Genomic DNA, 17994 nt, shown 5'->3' on the forward strand with positions numbered 1-17994 from the left:
GATTGGGTATGTGTTATGAGAAAATTCTTCCAGATAAGAATAAAAGAATAAATCTAACCTTCCACTGCTGAACTTTGACTAGAAACTGGGGGTTTTAGACTTCAGATAAAACAAAGTCCCTAACTCTGTCATCTGTGTACCAGTCTTGAGAAAAACCTGTTTTCTGTTTATGCCTTATTGTCAAGGATGTGCCTCATTTTGGGATTGATATTTGCTTTATCTTGTCTTTTCTAAATATTGATAAGAGAACTGCATAAAGGTCATTTTGGATATTTAATTAGATTTATAATAGGGTACAACTGAAAATTTCATTTTCAATGCTTAAATTTAGTTTTTAAGAAGGATTGGTAATAGAAATTGCTGTTATGAAACAGTGTTGAAGAAATTACTTCTGATCATAGTGCATCATTTAATTGCTCTTATTATTAAACCAAAAACTATGGAGGTCAGATCTAAAAGAAAACGAACACCTGAAAACTTTCCATTAAGTTCAAACAGATATTGGAGATCAATTAAAAGTTCACCTTTCACATTCTGACTTGGACTTTGATTAGGAAATATGACTTGGAAATATGATCTTTATGAGCTCTACTTTTTAGCTTTTGGGTTCTGAAATTGTCAGCATTGGATTTCATGATGTTTATTACAACCTTGAGGTTGCTGAAGTCTGAAGCAAGGGTTTTCTTTCATCAGCTCTCCATACCTGATGCTTAGTTGAAGGTCACTCATCAGCTTGGCAATGGAATGCTTTACTCTGGTGCTGATTTTGATTTCAAAACTATACCCTCTTAGAACATTGATGGATTTTCTAATGAGGCAAAAATAGAAAACCAGAACACTTTCTGTAGCACAGATGTTTTGCTTTATATGCTTAGAGAATACATGGTTGGTTATGCCCAAGTTTGGGTTACTCAGAAATGATCCAGGAGGGGAAGAAAAGTTAAAGATGATCAGAATCCTAAGTTCTGAGGGTGTTTGCCTTCAGGTCAGCAGCATCAAAGGAAGTTTCAAAGTAAGTGACCCTTTCTTAAAATTTGAACCTTCTTGTCCTTTTCACCTAGAAACTATTATCTTAGCTTCTTTTATCTTTCCCTTTAGATGATAGAAGATGTTTTGGGAGAAGGGTCAGTCTCTGCCAGTCGATTTAGTAGGTGGTTCTCTAACCCGAGCCGATCAGGAAGCCGATCCAGCAGTCTTGGGTCAACACCACATGAAGAGCTGGAGAGACTTGCAGGTAAAATTGCTTCAGGTTCTGGTCTTAATGTAGACTTGAGCTTTCCCTGATATGGTTCATTTTGTCTTCATTAGTCAGGGGTCCATTAAAGGGTTTCTGGATACTGAAAAAACCCTTCAATTGGTGTCCTTTTAATACTGTTGAAGATATGTTTCTGTGCTTTATTGGGACCAATTAATTATGAATATATTTACTTGCAATACTAGGTCTGGAACAAGCCATCCTCTCTCCTGGACAGAACTCGGGGAATTATTTTGCTCCTATACCATTAGAAGACCATGCTGAAAATAAAGTGGATATTCTAGAAATGCTACAGAAAGCCAAAGTGGATTTAAAACCTCTCCTTTCCAGCCTTTCTGCAAATAAAGAAAAGCTTAAAGAGAGCTGTAAGTTTTTATTAGAGTCTGCTTTAGATATTTGAAACATTTGGATGCTCTGTCTTAATGGCAGAATTGGTTCTAACAGACTGCTATCTCATCAAAAGTCAGATAATGGTGGGTTTTGTTTAATGTTCTTCAAAAAAACTTTTTATCAAACAGTACCACCTCTTTGAGAATCTGGTAGTCACTGGGTCACAAGCTCCATGGTAAGAACTTTTCTTCTAAGTCCTCCTTACCTGGAGCCTGAGTATAACACTCCCGTGAATGTTGTAGTCCTCTCGAGCATAACTTGGCAGCTCCTCACACCTCTGCCCCAGTCTGCCATGTTCTTGCTTAGGTTATTAAGCCCTCAACATACAACCTTCGTGATATATTAACCATAGTGCAGGTAGCACTCTTTCTCATGTTGGGCCATCTGGGATTCCTGTCCCTGGTAATAAGTCTCCAAAAGACTCATTATAAGAAGTCCTCCTGCAGGATCTCAGTGCCTTCAGTTTGTCTGTTTTTGGTGTCAGCCTTTTCTGACCACCTCAATTCAACTGTGAAATAAATTATTTTCACCTTAACCATCATGGTATACAAAGAGAATTCCTACCACATATTCCTTTGCTTCGCTTAACCTGGACTTTTTTCAACCTTTCAGCACATTCAGGGGTTGTGCTTTCAGTGGAAGAGGTAGAAGCAGGGCTCAAGGGCTTGAAGGTGGACCAGCAGGTGAAGAATTCAACTCCCTTTATGGCAGAGCATTTAGAGGAGACCCTGAGTACTGTGACCAGCAATCGACAGCTCAGAAAAGATGGAGATATGACTGCATTCAACAAGCTAGTGAGCACCATGAAGGCAAGTGGGACTTTGCCTTCTCAGCCCAAAGTCAGCGTAAGTATTTGGCACAAACCCCAACCTTTTCTCCTTTTCCCTCTTTCTATTCCACTTCCCACCCAATAAATGGCTTTTAAAAAAGGTATTCCGAGTAAGTTGGAAATTCTTTAGTAGTCAGTTGGTCCTTGCTACTTTTGTGTGTTTTTTAATTATTGCTATACTGTTTGTTACTTGAAAAAGCAGGCTTGTGGTTAATCTGTAGTTACTGTGCATGACAGTACAGCGATTGAAAGATTCAGACATAACTTGCTTATCTTAACTCACTGCTGAAAAAAAAAAAGGTGTAAACATACCTTTTGGAATGAGCTCCAGAGAAGGTTTTCAGTTTATTCAGCTACTTAAGTTAAAGTAACTTACCATATTTTTAGAGTAAAATCTTTTCACAACTTCTAATTACTCCCAGATACCTGAGATTACTTGCTTTCTTGATTAGGCAGTTGACAGGTATACATATCATTTGTAAAGTATCTAAGATGAATTTTTCAAGACAGTTGCATTCTGTTAATTTACTAATAAAAAAAAGCTGTGACTCCAAACTTATAAAACACCTTTAGACATGAAGTTGGGTTACAAGGTGACTGCATGTCAGTAAATGCAGGTGTGTAGCACATACTGGTCTTTGTCATAACACATTTAGAGGGCGCCTCTCAGCCATGGTCTATGTGTTACTGTTGCTAACCCTTGATGATACAAAGTGAAAGGGAAATGGTAAATCTGAATAATAAATAAAAACATAGACTTACTCTAGTTGCTATGTTATAGCAAATTTACCAAACTGAGTTTTGCCTCTTGTTTTTCCTGACACCTTCTTGTCTGAGAGCTATAGGTTAACCATGGGAGAAGTAGCTGTTTCACTGTGCCTTGTACCAGTGGAGGGCAGCTGATTTTTGATGTTTCTTTTCTGACCAGCTGTTAGTGCTAGATCCTAACAGACGCCATTGTTCCTGGCCTACCTACCTGACTCTCTGCCTCTGAAAGGAGGCATCTCAGATAGGTATAAGATAGACTTATTTCTGTGTATCTGACCACACCATGCCAGTAATAGGGGAATGTTCCTTGTAAGCTGCTTTAGATAATTTCCATGCAAAGAATTACTAGAGATAAATGCTTTCAAATGAGGACCAGATTACAGGACTGCAAACTATCCTGTTCTGCTTTCTTGTTATTGGGTTGGCCAAAAAGTCCATTTGGGGTTTTCTGTGATTTAACGGAAAAACCCAAACAACCTTCTTGGTCAACCCAGTACCTTTATGTCATGGTGATTACGTGCTGACGACAGTGGTAGGGGTCAAATCTTGTAAGTAGCCACTTTTATTGTAAGTAAAGAAATGGGAGCAGGGGAATTCAACAGTTTACCTGATGCTTTTGAACATCTTCTTTCAGATATGATTCTAGGGTTTGATATTAACACAGTTGACCCGGAGTTGTGAGGATAACTGGTATGATGTTGGGGTTTCAGTGCTCTGAAATATATCTGGCTTCAGCTGAGGGAATGAGCCTCAAACACAGGCATAAAGGAATGGATGATATAATTTAAGGTGCTAGGCAAAGAGTAACACAAACTCAACCTAGAAAAGAAAGCAACAAGAAAATAATGTAATAAGTGCACCGGGCATTATCCCAAAATATTACTTGATTTGCATATTGTTGTTTAAGTCATGGAATTCTTCCAAGCTTTTAGTTACTGTGACTGTGTTATGTATACTGTTTCTGATCTGCCTCTGTTTTGGTTCAATCATATTGTTTATCCCCAAAATAGGACATGTTGGTTCAGTCTAAACTCTATTTCAAATTAAATTGTAGACACTATCCTCCAAGTATAGTAAGCCATGTAGTATAAAGTTGCCTATTTGTTTTTTTTTGTTTTTTGGGTTTTTTTAAATAAATTTATTTATTTTATTTATTTACTTTTGGCTGTGTTGGGTCTTCGTTGCTGGGTGCGGGCTTTCTCTAGTTGCGGCGAGCGGGGGCTACTTTCCGTTGCGGTGCACGGGCTTCTCATTGCGGTGGCTTCTCTTGTTGTGGAGCACAGGCTGTAGGCGCACAGGCTTCAGTAGTTGTGGCACGCAGGCTCAGTAGTTGTGGCACACAGGCCTGCTCCACGGCATGTGGGATCTTCCCAGAGCAGGGCTCGAACCTGTGTCCCCTGCCTTGGCAGGCGGATTCTTAACCACTGCGCCACCAAGGAAGCCCGCCTATTTGTTTTTGTTAAACGGAATTAAATGACTCTTGAGGAGATCTTATTAAAATCATTTACAGTCAGTTCCAATTCCAAAACCAGCAATGAAACACTTGGATATCTTTGGGCTATTTGTCACTCCCGAGGACATTGCTGTGGACCTTGGCAGTTCCAGCTTGTGGAAGGGAAACTGACAGAGAAAGCACTTCAGGCAGAGCTAAATGGACACAAGGATGTCCTGAAGCACCAGAGGTAATACAAGTTCGATGCAAAATATAACTGCTGCTGCATTAAAAGAGCTAAAAGTGGAGGATATGAATTTTGCCCTGTATATGAGACCCATTTGGAGTAGCTTGTTAAAAAATAATGTTTAAATTTCCTGAAATATGAAACTCTGAAATATCACAATTTTGGCCAAACTCACATGTTGTTACTAGGTTTTTCGTACCATCTATGGTCTATAAATCTTGTTAAAGACAATGGGTAGCAAAGGTTGCCTCAAATTAAAATCTATAGATTATCAAAATTTCCTCCTTGTGCCTTCTGAGTAAGTAAGTGTTCCCCTGTTTCACCATTTTCTTTTCCCCTTCTTTTGGTCACAGTGTTAGAAATAGTAAAATGGACTTAGGGTTACCACAGAAAAGACCTTGTCTGAGGGTCTCTGAGTGGACTTTGCACGTACATGTGAAAATTCTTTCTGTTCCGAGATCTTTGGGACCTGTGTGATGAGAGAGTGGGACAAGTTGATCTGACTTTTCTGTGATATGGACATCATTCTGCTGTTAAGTGCCAACTCCCTGGGGAGTTTTTATGTTTTCTTGTGGTGGTCCCCAATTAATAAGTTTAGTATGTAAGAAGGTTAAAACCAGTTTTCCTTTGATTTTTTTAGCGAACGCTTGAAAGCCATTTGATGTCCCCTGCTGAGATTCCAAGCCAGCCTGTCCCTAAGAACATCTTGCAGGTACTTCACAATCTTATACCGAGGCCTTGGAGTCCTGAACAGTAGTCCTCCGAACTGGTTTTGTGTAGTGGTCCACCTTTGGGCCTTAGAGAATGATCCATGTTGCCCGGCAACGAAGGATACGATGTTGCTGCCTGACATAGTTCTGTGTCGCTTGTTAATCTCAATGTGGGGTGGGTAGGTGGCTAAAAAAGATGATGAAGTAAGTGCTTGGTTTCCAGTTTGCAGGTTTGCAATTTCTATGGAAATTTAAAGTATCTAACTTATATTTGTAGCACTAACTTAAAGGAAATGTTGGTAGCTGAACATTCAGAGCAATTTGTTGAATGTACATGTGCCAAGTCCTTTAGTGCAACAGGAGGGAGATTCATCATTGGCAACCTCTGACTAGGAGGAAGAACTAGGTTTGTTCACAAGGATTTGACTTTTCTGCCTTTAGGAACTTCTGGGTCCACCTGTTCAGAGACCTGCTTCTTCCAATCTTCTGAGTGGCCTTATGGGGAGCTTGGAGCCTACGACATCTTTACTGGGCCAAAGAGCACCCTCTCCTCCCTTGTCACAGGTGTTTCAGACGAGAGCAGCCTCAGCAGACTACCTTCGTCCCAGAATACCATCACCAATTGGTAAATGCTTTTGTGCGTAGATGCCTATCTGTTATCATTTCCCCTTCCTTTCCCCTAGGTTATACCTCTCCCTTAAAACTGGCAAAGTCTTTTTCATGGGTATCCTTGAAGAGTTTAAAAAGAAATGTGTTAATTTGTTATGATTTTTTCAGGGGGTGGTAAGGACACAGATGTGGAAGATAGTTTATTATCCAGCTGCCCTTCTAGATAAATAGGTTCATGTTGAAGTTTTGTACTTTTTCTCTTGAGGTTGATCTAAATTGGATCAAGCTTTTTAGTCATCTTCCTTATTTTGGGAATTCAATCTAGAAAAGTTAATTTGGCTCCATAGGTTTTTCCTTAATAGAGAAGTCAGAGTAGTGGCTCTCTACCAACCTGGTGAAGTTGTACACGACCAACTGGGAGGTCTTGTGGCTAATTCAGAACATGAATGGAAGAAGCACTTCCAGAAAGCTGTCTTAGCAAAGTGTTGTACACAATCTCAGTGTTCTTGCACCTGCGACCACTTTAGGCTGCTGGCTGCTCTGGCCCCTGCCAGTCATACCTTGAGAGGAAGTTTTTGTAATCTTTCCACAATTAGGGAGATATAATGGAAAGAGTATGAACCTCAGAGCACTGGCCTCTGCTTTGGTATCAGCTGGTGTGGTTGCAATGGGCCAAATCACTGGCTAGAAAAGCTATTCTCTCCCAGATAGAGGTCTCGGCTCTGAAAGAAACAAAACTGACAGCTTAGCTGGGAAGATAGATACCAGCAGTTTGGGTCATTAAGTGCTCTGATTGAGGTCCACAGAAGAAGAGAGACATCATCAGCCCAGGAAATCAGTACTTCCTGAAAGAGATGGTGTTCAGCGAGGAGCAGCATGCATTGGTGATAATGCCTCTTGGAGGGACAGGTGCTATCTTGACATGCACTGAATCTTTAACCTTCCCAACAGGTTTCACACCAGGACCACAGCAGCTTCTCGGAGATCCATTCCAAGGCATGCGCAAGCCCATGAGCCCTGTCACAGCCCAGGTCTGGCTGAGCTCTTTCTCAAACTTAATCTGTTGCTTGCTTTTTACCCTTATTGTTGCTTGTGGGATAGAGAATTAAATTGCTGCAATGCTTGGAAGTGGTTTTGAATTATAACTCAAGCTCAGTGAAGGCTAGAAAATTGGTGAAATTATGTCATACTTAAATAGCTGAAATTCTGTTCAGTGGATGGCAGCATAGTTTAGTCAGGTTCGCAGTATCTAATTTCTCTCAGCTGCTGCTTAAACATACCTTTCCCAAAAGAGCAAAGAGAGACCTTTGTAGAAAGTGCACTGACTGTCATTCTTCTGCTGACCCCCCTCTGCCACTTCTGTTCAGCAGATGAGCCAGCTAGAATTGCAACAGGCAGCTTTGGAGGGACTGGCCCTGCCACATGACCTTGCAGTGCAGGCAGCAAACTTCTACCAGCCTGGTTTTGGCAAACCACAGGTGGACAGAACCAGAGATGGATTCAGAAACAGGTAAATTATTAATCCTACCCTTGTGGAGATTTGCAAATTAGTTATCCATAGTATAACTTCTGTTTTACACACTGATATATTATACAATATATGGTGACAGTTCCATCTCCTGAATGTTCAGTAGAGGAAATCGTATGATTGAATTCTAGTGCAGGGGCATAGGCTTTTCATCCTATATAATTTTATTTATATTTTTCATTTAGCGGATTCGTTTTTACAGATGTAGCTAGCATAGCTACTTATTTGCAGTTATGCTTATGAAATGATGAAAAGTAAAACTACACCTAGCTTCCTCCCCCTCAGATTCCTTGTTGAGTATCAAACTGTGCCTTGATTCAGGTTTGTTGGTCAGAGCTGTTAACAAATGATGACTGACTTCACTCTCCTCCCATTCTCTCCACTAGTTTCAACAAGTAGTGAAATGAAATGAACCATAAGTTGGGGAGGAAAGGGTAGCAATATTGTTTTTTATTGTAAAATAAAATAAGCAGAAAACTGCATGAAGCAAATGTATGGCTTATTGTAAGGTAAACTCTTGTTAGCTACCCAGAAGCCCTCCTTGTGCCTTATCCCGATAATACCCCTTTTCTCCAGAAGTGACCATTGTCCAGTCTTTAAAAGTAATCACCACCTTCGTATTTTTAGTTTTATCACCAAAATATGCATCCTTGAACACTGTACTCCTGCCCCATATAGTATTTGGTACTTAAGCCGTATTTGTTTTGATGTGATTATTAAAATTGCTGTCTCAGTGTCTTCCTTTAGCTGGTTTTGTATGTTGAAACTTTCAGAAAACATTGGGACCAGTAAGTACCCCATTCCCTTGCATAAATGTGTCTGATCTATAGCCCTCAGCCTAAACAGAGAGCTCAGGACTGGTCTGCCAAGCCCCTTCACTGGACTTCTCTCTACAATGTAACGATTTGTTGACCTTCAAAGCACTTTTGATATCCACAATTTAATTTGCTCTTGGCAACAACTCTGTGAGGTAGATGGGGTAAAGAACTGCATTTTACAGATACAGAAACTTAGGTTTTTAAAATGTGACTTACTTGAAGCTAGGAGGTAGATCCAAGTCACTGTCAGTGGAGCCTTCAATTTTTAGATCAAATGGCAGGCCTTCCCTGAATACCCTGTACACAATTGTGTCCCCCAACAGATATGGTTTCTCCTTGCCTTGCTTTATTTTTTTATTGAACCTGTCACCTTCTAGCATATTTTTTTTTCTGTCTCCCTGCCCATAGTAACCCTTCTATCCTGCAAACACAAGAATGTAATGAAGCCAGAGATTTTTGTTTTGTTTACTGCTGTATCCCCAGCACCTAGAACAGTGTCTAGCACATAGTAGGTGCTTAAATATGTTTATCAGAAGGAATAAATGATAGGTCGTGCAGAACCACCAGATTGGAGGTTACCTCTTAGTCACCCAGAGTACTACTGTCTCTCTCTCCCCTTGTCGTCATACTCATAGAGTCTCAGGGTGGCAGCACTGGGGCTTACCTGGTACAGACTGGAAAGAAGCCATGAGTTTAGGATTCCCATCTGCTTATGAGTCAGAGAACTTCCAGAATCATTGACTGTACTTGGAGCTTTGGCCTTTGCAGAACAAGGTCTGACATGGCTGAAATGCAGTGAAGCTTTGATTAGCCAGTGAACTCACATAGTTCATTCTTCTCTCAGCCTGTTTATGTCATCATCAACTGTTTCCTGTTTTCTTCCAAGTTAAGAGAGAATAAGTAGGATGTCTGGGGAGAGAAGGGAAGTCTGCTCTTTTAAACTTTATAAGGGAAGCCTGGGACCAACCCTGTGTGTAGACCAGGAGTAGCGGGGAATGCTTCATGTAACTGGGTCCTAAAATAGCTCAAAGTCTTGGTGCTCTATTTGACTTGAATCAGTGTCTCACAGAGCCTCAGTTCTATGCCAGGCACTGTACTACTCAGTGTTGCTCCCTACCTTCTGGAGCACAGCCTGCCCTACAGAATAAAGGCCCTCCCTAGCCTACCTCACTGGAATAGTCAGCAAGTAAACTACACACTAGCGCTGGATAACCCTACATTCCCAAGGCCTTCCTGAGTCCCTGTACCTGTTCCTTCTACCTGAATCATTGTTCTCCGTCTGTAGTTTATCATTGGCACACTCAATGCAGCTCCTTCCAAGAGAAGCTTTTGCAAAGTCCCTGCATCGTAGGGGTATCCTCTCATTCCTTCTACCCCTCATTTTCCCATTGTACTTTGTTGGTACCCTAATATTGACATTCCTTGTTTGCCCTAGGTTAGTAAGTATCTCCCCTAGATGAGAGTTCTTGCAAGGCACGGGACCATGTATCATTAAGCTTTTGTCTTTCCTCAGAACTTAGCACATGGTTTTGCATATGTTAGACACTTATTAAATGCTTGGGAAATTGAATTGAAGAAAGGAAATGGGATGCTTCCTAGGCTGGCCTTGAGTTTTATGTGGTTTTAGAACTTGGAGTTTGAGCAGCTTGGGGCTCACACTGATAATTGGTTTGTTCACAGGCAACCGCGAGTGACCAAGTCACCAGCACCTGTGCACGGAGGGAATTCCTCTTCCCCTGCCCCAGCCGCCTCCATCACAAGCATGGTCAGTGACCTTTGCCTTTGTGAATGACTCCTAGGCTTCTCCCTGTTTGGTTGTGCCTATGTTGGATCACTGTGTACCCCAAAATGTCCTTGAGTGCCTTTCACAGGAGTCAGTGATTTAATAGACTTTTATGCCTGCCTATTTATTAGGCCCTCCCCTCTCAGGATACAGTCTAACTCAGGATTCTAAGTTCTAGTGAAGCCCCTACCTTGGGGAAAGTGTGTTCCAGGAGATAGACAAGTAAGGGCCAGAGCATACAGCGTGGTGTGATACGTTCAAACAAATGAAGAATTGGAGTGGGGAGCAGGGGAGGACAGGGGTAAGGATAGGTGAGGTGACTGGGCTTGGAGCATGGGAAGTCCAGAGAAACATGGTGGGAGTTCATGAATTCAGATTCAGGTCTCAATACAAGTTAAGGCTGGGATAGAGAGGTTTGCTTACTTGTGGTGACAAGTCAAGTTTTACAGCCGACTCGTGTACCAGCATTATTTACCTTTTTTAGGTTTCATCCCCCCACAGACCTTTATCACCTAGTCAAAGCTGATAAGGGGAAAAGACTATTGCTCTGTACTTCAGGACCTCAAGTGGGTCTTTGCACTAAGCACCCTGAAGGCAGGATCTAAGAGCTTTTCTGTTCATAATTCATGCCCCGTCTCCTGTCATCAAGGATTTGGGATTGTTTAATGAGAAAAGTTGCATGCATAATAAAATCATCAATGTAAAAGTAGGCAATAAAGAGGTGGGAAGAAATGACCCCAAATAGTGAGTACTGGTGGCTGAGGAGACCTTTAAGAACATAATTGTGGATTTTCTGGTAGCCAGGTTAAGATGGGAAACACTACAAGTATAGAGAAATTTAGGTTCTGTGGTTGTCGCTGAAATGTCCTTTCCTAGCTGGGAGGGCTGCTGTTGCAGGGTATACTTCTGGCCATGTTCTTTCCCCCTTCCCAGCCTAATCCTGAAGCAGAGGCTGCCATAGGCAGATCCCCATCACCGCAGACAGGTAGATTGAAGCTTCTGTGCTTCAACTACCTTTATGCTAGAGCTAAATCTATGTTTTGATGAAATTGTGAGCATGGGATGGTGCACTTGGGCCACCGCCTATTTGGCCCATCCTGTTGCTTTTCTTCCAGCAGCTAGAGACCAGACGTTGGAGTTGGCCTCTGCCACATGTAGCCAGAAGGGGACTCTTCAGCTTCAGTAGTTTGGCCAGTTGATTAGGAAAGGCATTTAAAGAATGTGTTAATACTGTTTTTCTCTGCAGCTTTCTCCTTCCTTCACTCCTACCTCAGTGATTCGTAAGATGTACGAGAGCAAAGAGAAAAGCAAGGAGGAGCCAGCATCTGGAAAAGCAGCTCTTGGTGACAGTAAAGAGGACACTCAGAAGCCCAGTGAAGGTACTGCAGAGCTGTTGAGGATGTACTGCCCAATAACGTATGTGACAGAGCATCAGCCTGCAAAGCCCTGGGCAAGACCCCTGGTTGCTTTGGACCACAGTTCTGTGTCTAACAGTGAGAAGGGTTGGACCAGCTCACAGTTACTTAAGCCACTTGAAATTCTGACCAATCTAACAGTGGCAGGCATGAGTGCTGGTATTAGGAAGAACAAGCATTAGTTTAGGATCCTTATTTTGGCTTGAATTATTAGTACATTTATTTGGCAAATTAATAAAAGTTCAACCAGGTTTATTTCTGAAAGGTTCTCTCCAGTCTGTGGAGACTAATCATCTAATAAAACCTGCAGTGGGTGAAGCATATAGGAGGTGTGTGAGAGCCTTTTATAAATATGTAGAAAATGTAAGAGGTTTTTAGGGGTTGCACAGTTGGGATTTTAAGGACATAGTGAAACAGATTCTAATGAGTGAGGTTTACATAGGTCTAGAGTATTGGTCTGAGAGCTTTTTGCCTGTGAGAAAGCTTCTGAGAAAAAAAGAAAAAAGAAATCCTGTTGGTCCTACTAAAAGGCAGTTCAGATTCCTTCACCAGACTATAATTACTCTTTAAGCTTTCTGTTGTGATGGATTTGCATAATTTTACTCACTTGATTTTCCCCTTAGACTAAAAAGCATGTTAATCCCAAGCAGCTGACTAGGATAGGACTAGCTCCCACACAGATGCAGACCACAGGCATATGGGCAGACCAGGGTGCCCAACTGAGTTAGACCACCAGACCTGATATGCCAGGCTTGCTTGCCCATAGCTATTCCTGGATTGGGAAGGTTGTAAGAACAAAGATGTGGGCTTCTTAAAAGTTATCTCATTTACAACTTCGGAGTCTTTGGTTTTTTAGAGTGTAGCAAAAATAAACTCTTGCAGCAAGGTGTTGGAAGACTGGAAAACTTGGGGTCTGCTCCCAGGTCTGTCCTTAACTACCCATGACCTTGACTAGGCCTGTTCATAAGGCCAAACGATGGTCCCTACGATGCAATCCTCTAAATCTGTTGAGGGGATCAAATAAGGATTGTGAGCTTTCTAAGAAATGAGTTACTGGATCATTGGGAGGACAATGTGTTTGAGAAAAGTTTGCCAATACCAAAATATTCTCTTTCTGGATCCTTACAGAGAACCTCCTGTCATCCAGCTCTGTGCCCACTGCTGATCGAGACTCTTCTCCCACTACAAATCCCAAACTATCAACCCTACAGCGGTTTTCATGTTCCACCCCACTATCACAGACCAGTCGTTACACCAAAGAACAAGATTATCGACCTAAAGCAACTGGGAGAAAAACACCCACCTTGGCATCCCCAGTTCCAGGAACACCTTTTCTCCGCCCTGTGCACCAAGTCCCCCTTGTCCCCCATGTCCCCATCGTTCGGCCTGCTCACCAGCTTCACCCAGGGTTGGTCCAAAGGATGCTGGCCCAGGGAGTACATCCACAGCATCTTCCAAGTTTGCTCCAAGCTGGTGAGTTTCTGACCTGGCATGATGACAGTTGCTAGAACTGATGGTTTTCATCCCTAAAAAGATGTTACTAGGTTTTTTCCATTTTAACCAGTGGGTCCAATCTGATCTATCCCTTAGTCGATTAAAAGATTAGGAACCTAGCATTGAGCATTCTTCATTCTTAATAAACTTTCTGATTAGCAAAACTGTATAGTCAGGCTTGAAAATTTCCAGGTAGATTATTTCTCACCAGTTTCTTCTTTCTGCCCAATAGGTGTGCTTCCTCCTGGGATGGACCTGACTCATTTACAGGGACTATCTGGCCCAATCCTGGGTCAACCCTTTTACCCTTTACCTGCCACTAGTCACCCTCTCCTAAACCCTCGTCCTGGGACACCTCTGCATCTGGCAATGATGCAACAGCAGCTACAGCGCTCAGGTAAGTTCAGAAATGGGCCAGATGAGCTGAGGATGGGCTCAGGCTCAAAGTTTTTGAACCAGTTTCCAGTGAAGGGGATAAAATGACACTGACCATTCACCCTAGCAAGACTGGGATAAGGGTGTAATCAGAGAATAGGATGAAGTAAACCGACCTCTGTGGGATTTGGAATTCCTGTGAAGACAGTGGGAGAGCCAGGTGTGCTCCGGCTTTTTTTTTTTTTTCTTTTGTCCCTTTGCCTCTTAGGAGAGGAGGCTGAGAATCCTGACAGATTCAGCATAGGGACTGCCGAGAGTAGATGCTCTCTCGCCAGCTTATGTCATGGCTTCTGCTTGTCTTGGGAAGTAGTGGGCATGTCATCTAGGATGGGCTCTCAATATGGATTGCTTCTGAATAGCTCAGCTTTCTAAGGTACTGTCTTCTGGCATTTTGCAAAGGAATTTCCTAAAGAAGCCTAGAATCAATCACGTGGTAAAGAATTCTGTTTGGAGTTTCATGGATAGGATTTGAGTGAAGCAGGGTCTGCTAGAGAACTACTTCCCCTCCTTGTGCTCTGAATGATAACGTTCTTATCGCCACAGTTCTTCATCCTCCAGGGTCTGGTTCCCAGGCAGCTGCTGTTAGCGTTCAGACGACGCCTCAGAATGTGCCCAGCCGGTCAGGCCTGCCTCATGTGCACTCCCAACTAGAGCACCGCCCCAGCCAGAGGAGCAGCTCCCCCGTGGGCCTTGCCAAATGGTTTGGCTCAGATGTGCTACAGCAGCCCCTGCCCTCCATGCCCGCCAAAGTCATCAGTGTAGATGAACTGGAGTACCGACAATGAGCAGGGCAGCAGGCTTGTCTAAGCCTGGACCTTTTGGTGGCACCCTGGTCAGGACTCTGCTTCCTCATCTCATGTTGGTTTATGGGCTTTTACTTTGTAGCACTCTGTGCGAAGCTGTTGAAGGGCACCTAGGCACCTGGTGTTGTCTGCATTATGATGGAAGGAACTTATTAACCAATCGAGTGGAGGCTACATGGTCTGAATACAGGATGCAGTGTTGTCAGTCCTGAATACAGGAAACAGTCTTTTTTTGTAAGATATGTGAATGAAGTGTTGGTGTCTTCACCAAAAGGTGGCACCTTAAGGGTTCTGAGGAAATAAATGTATAGACCCTTATGTACAGACCTGTGTATAAACAACTTTTGTACATACATATAGGATAGCTTTTTTGAACTTATACAGCTGTACATAAAAGTAGCTGATATTAGTTAAGCCTGTGTCAACAGTTTGGATTTTTTTTCACTTGTACATTTGGGACTTTTTCTTTTGGTTGATTAAAGTTGCATATGCTAAGTGTGTGAATGAAGTGAATGGCACTGTTGTGTTTATTTCTTCCTGAATCCCTTCCTCTTCACTAGGTTCTTTGAGGGAAATTATCTTAAGTTTTTTCTTTAGAACTCATGGAATTGAACTCTGATTTGGGAGAAGGAAACTATGGCCCTCTTTCTTGAGCCTTAAAGACCCCAATGGGCCAGTTCAGGCTGGGCTGACCTTACAGGTAGTATTGATTGTGGCTAATACCAGATGATGGTGTGCAATTTCTAAAATTAAACCCACCTAGTGAAAACTATTTGTTTATTGGGGTAAAAGTCAGCGGTTTGTTGCCTTCCTGTTCTCCAGGTCAAAGTCCCCTATAGGGAAAAATGGGGCCTTAGAGTTCTGATTCAATCCATAAATTTTTTCCATATAAAACTTCCCTCAAGACTCTGGTGCCTGTGTTAACTGATTTCTTGTGTGCTCTACCTCATTCCTCAACTCACAATTATTTTAATTATTCATCTTAACTACATGCACAACATTGGAGAAAAGGATTCTACTATAATACTCTAACTATGGCCTCAAGTCCCCTTTCCTCACTTAAGGTTTTTTAGTCCCACCAATCTGAGGTGACAGATCTTCTTGATTTGTCACCCAGTATCTCGATAACTCACCCAGTATCTCGATACTTGTCTATTTAGGGCCATCAAAGCTACTTTGACTTCATACTAGAGGGTCAAATAATGAGGCCATTCTCTGATTCACAGGTGAAATGAGCAAGATGGGTGGATTTTGAGTACAAGGGTGAAAAACAGCCTCAGTGTTAAGGGTGCAGCCTATAAACCTGGAGCTGCCCACCCTGCCCTATATTCTTCCAGGAACACAAGAAAGCAGGTTGCTTTTCAACCAAACCTGGCTTTGTGGACTGAGCATGAGGTCTGTCTCTTCCTAGTACTTCAACTTCATTAGCCCTCCCTCCCTGCAGTAGGATTTGGTGAGTGATTCTTCAACTTCAGAAATAATAAGCCCTGTTTAGAATTCTCACAAATGCTTTGTTTCTATAAACAAAAGCTGGAAAACAATCTCAAGTAACAGTGGCAGAACATAGACACCTGAATCTAATTCCATCTTTCCTGTGTGTCCTTTCACCTTCCCTTTCATGTTGAACCAATAGTTAGTAGGTGTAGAGTGGGGAGGATTGGTTTGAAGCTGCCTGTGAGGGCCTCCTTTTCAGACTTAGAAGCTGGTATGACAGAAATGAACAAATGCAGGCACCAAGCAGAGGGCAAAGCCATTAGCCAATAACTGGTGAGATGGAGCCAGAAGGAAATAAAGGAGTGTTGCTAAGAATAGCACAGCAGAAGCTAAACGGCACAAAAACTATTTTGGTGAATGGAAGAGTAGAGGCAAAAGAGGAAGTTAATGCAGTCTTCAGGAGCTAAAAGCCAGATATAGAGTAAGGGCAATGGAAGAGTAGAGGCAAAAGAGGAAGTTAATGCAGTCTTCAAGAGTTAAAAGCCAGATATAGAGTAAGGGCAGGAGGACTTGATGACATGATGTCTCAGCTAACAAGGTATCTTACGTGGAGCAACTTTGGAAAGTCTAGCAGGCATGAAATGAGTTTAGAAGCAATCAAGACTGGAAGGATGTGCAAGGCCTCCTCAAAGTAAAAAGGCAGAGGGCCACAGAGAACCTCGTGGAAGTTAAGGAGGGGGGTCAGGTAGGAAAGAATAGTGCCCCCACCCCCCAAGGAAGCAGTTGAGCAGCCAGTACTTGGCAAGTTAGTAGTAATCAAAAGTAGGGGGAAAAAATGGGAAAGTACAGCTAGGCCTTCTTCCAGGAGACAGCTGTTAAGTATCTTATAAGCCAGGCTCTTAAGATGGAAGGGAGGTCAGGTACACTGGCCTGAATGAAAGAGACAAACTCCAGGAATGAAGATAACTTATTGGAGTAAACTGATTCAATAGTTCTATTCCCTACACAATTGGTTCAAGAATGGGAATGAGATGCAGAGACAAATTGGCTGGGCAGCTTCTAGGAAATGGCTTCCCCAAAAGATAAAGACTCAGCACTCTTTAGTATCCTCTGGATACTGATACAAAGCCTGGGACTGAGCAGACATTCTTTGACAGTGAGAGGAGCCAACTGCCCAGCAAAGCCAACAAACTGCAGTGGACAAGAGTAGCTTGATGGAAAGAATCTGGATCCTCAATGACATACCAGCTACCATAAGCCCATCTGAGCTCCAGAAAACTTATGTGAGAGACCAAGTTTTCTTCCATTTCAGCTGGTTAAGTTAGCGTCTGCTATGAAACACAGCTAAAAGCATTCTAACTAGTTAATGGCACAGGACAGTGAGTCTGCTTAGCTGTGCTATAAAAGATTAGGAAAGAAAAATGGAAATTCACAGGAAATTCAAGCCATGCTATGACAGCCAAACAACTCTAGTCTTGGGAGTTCATGAAGAGAAAGCTTTGCGCTATAGGAATAACCCTCCTTGGTGGCCCTACCCCAGGCAGCATTCCTAATACAAGACTGTACCTCTCTCCCAGAACTCCCAAGTCTGAGCCCAAAAGGGAGAGAAAGGAGGGGTAGGGTAATGCTCTCCTCAAACACCAGGGGCCACCGATGGGGGAAGGGGAGGGTGTTGAATGATGGAAGCAAGGCCTGTTCAAAGCACATCCTGAGGCCTTGGATGAACTTGGGTTTCAGCATCCTTCTCTCCCCAACATCCTGGCATTTCATTGCCCAATGAAAGTGAGTCTGAGGAGTCCCCCAAAACCCATATGCGCTGGCTAGAAAGTAAACCTTGCTGGAAATCCCATAGCTCAGGAAGCCAATGTCTCTCTGAAGAGCCGGGGTAGGTTCTAAATTATGGCCTCTATCATGAATGTACCAGTGATATCAAGGTCTACACCCTGCAAAGTGACTAGGATACCAGGCCTGAGAGGCTTATCTCCTGGCTGTGGGGACAGTGCTAAACCCAGGCTCTAGGAAGACTATGAGAGGGAAATAACTG

At 42.6% G+C, this 17994-nt stretch overlaps 1 protein-coding gene across 8 annotated transcripts in view; it reads left to right on the forward strand.

Moving 5' to 3' along the window:
* Positions 1 to 15024, forward strand: part of EIF4ENIF1 (eukaryotic translation initiation factor 4E nuclear import factor 1) — a 42532-nt gene extending 27508 nt beyond the window's left edge. For 6 of the 8 annotated variants that reach the window (XM_067700177.1, XM_067700181.1, XM_067700173.1 and 3 more), the window contains 12 exons: positions 1099 to 1234; positions 1441 to 1620; positions 2258 to 2490; positions 5562 to 5633; positions 6073 to 6256; positions 7192 to 7271; positions 7608 to 7750; positions 10267 to 10351; positions 11616 to 11748; positions 12913 to 13257; positions 13511 to 13675; positions 14257 to 15024. In XM_067700177.1, coding sequence (XP_067556278.1) covers positions 1099 to 1234; positions 1441 to 1620; positions 2258 to 2490; positions 5562 to 5633; positions 6073 to 6256; positions 7192 to 7271; positions 7608 to 7750; positions 10267 to 10351; positions 11616 to 11748; positions 12913 to 13257; positions 13511 to 13675; positions 14257 to 14498 — 1998 coding nt within the window. In that variant the 3' untranslated portion in view covers positions 14499 to 15024. The remainder of the gene's footprint in view (positions 1 to 1098; positions 1235 to 1440; positions 1621 to 2257; positions 2491 to 5561; positions 5634 to 6072; positions 6257 to 7191; positions 7272 to 7607; positions 7751 to 10266; positions 10352 to 11615; positions 11749 to 12912; positions 13258 to 13510; positions 13676 to 14256) is intronic. The other 2 variants (XM_067700176.1, XM_067700174.1) reach the window with 2 other exon arrangements.
* The last annotated feature ends 2970 nt before the right edge of the window (positions 15025 to 17994 follow it).

Source organism: Pseudorca crassidens, chromosome 12, assembly GCF_039906515.1.
Source record: "Pseudorca crassidens isolate mPseCra1 chromosome 12, mPseCra1.hap1, whole genome shotgun sequence".
In the NCBI taxonomy this organism is placed as follows: domain Eukaryota; kingdom Metazoa; phylum Chordata; class Mammalia; order Artiodactyla; family Delphinidae; genus Pseudorca; species Pseudorca crassidens.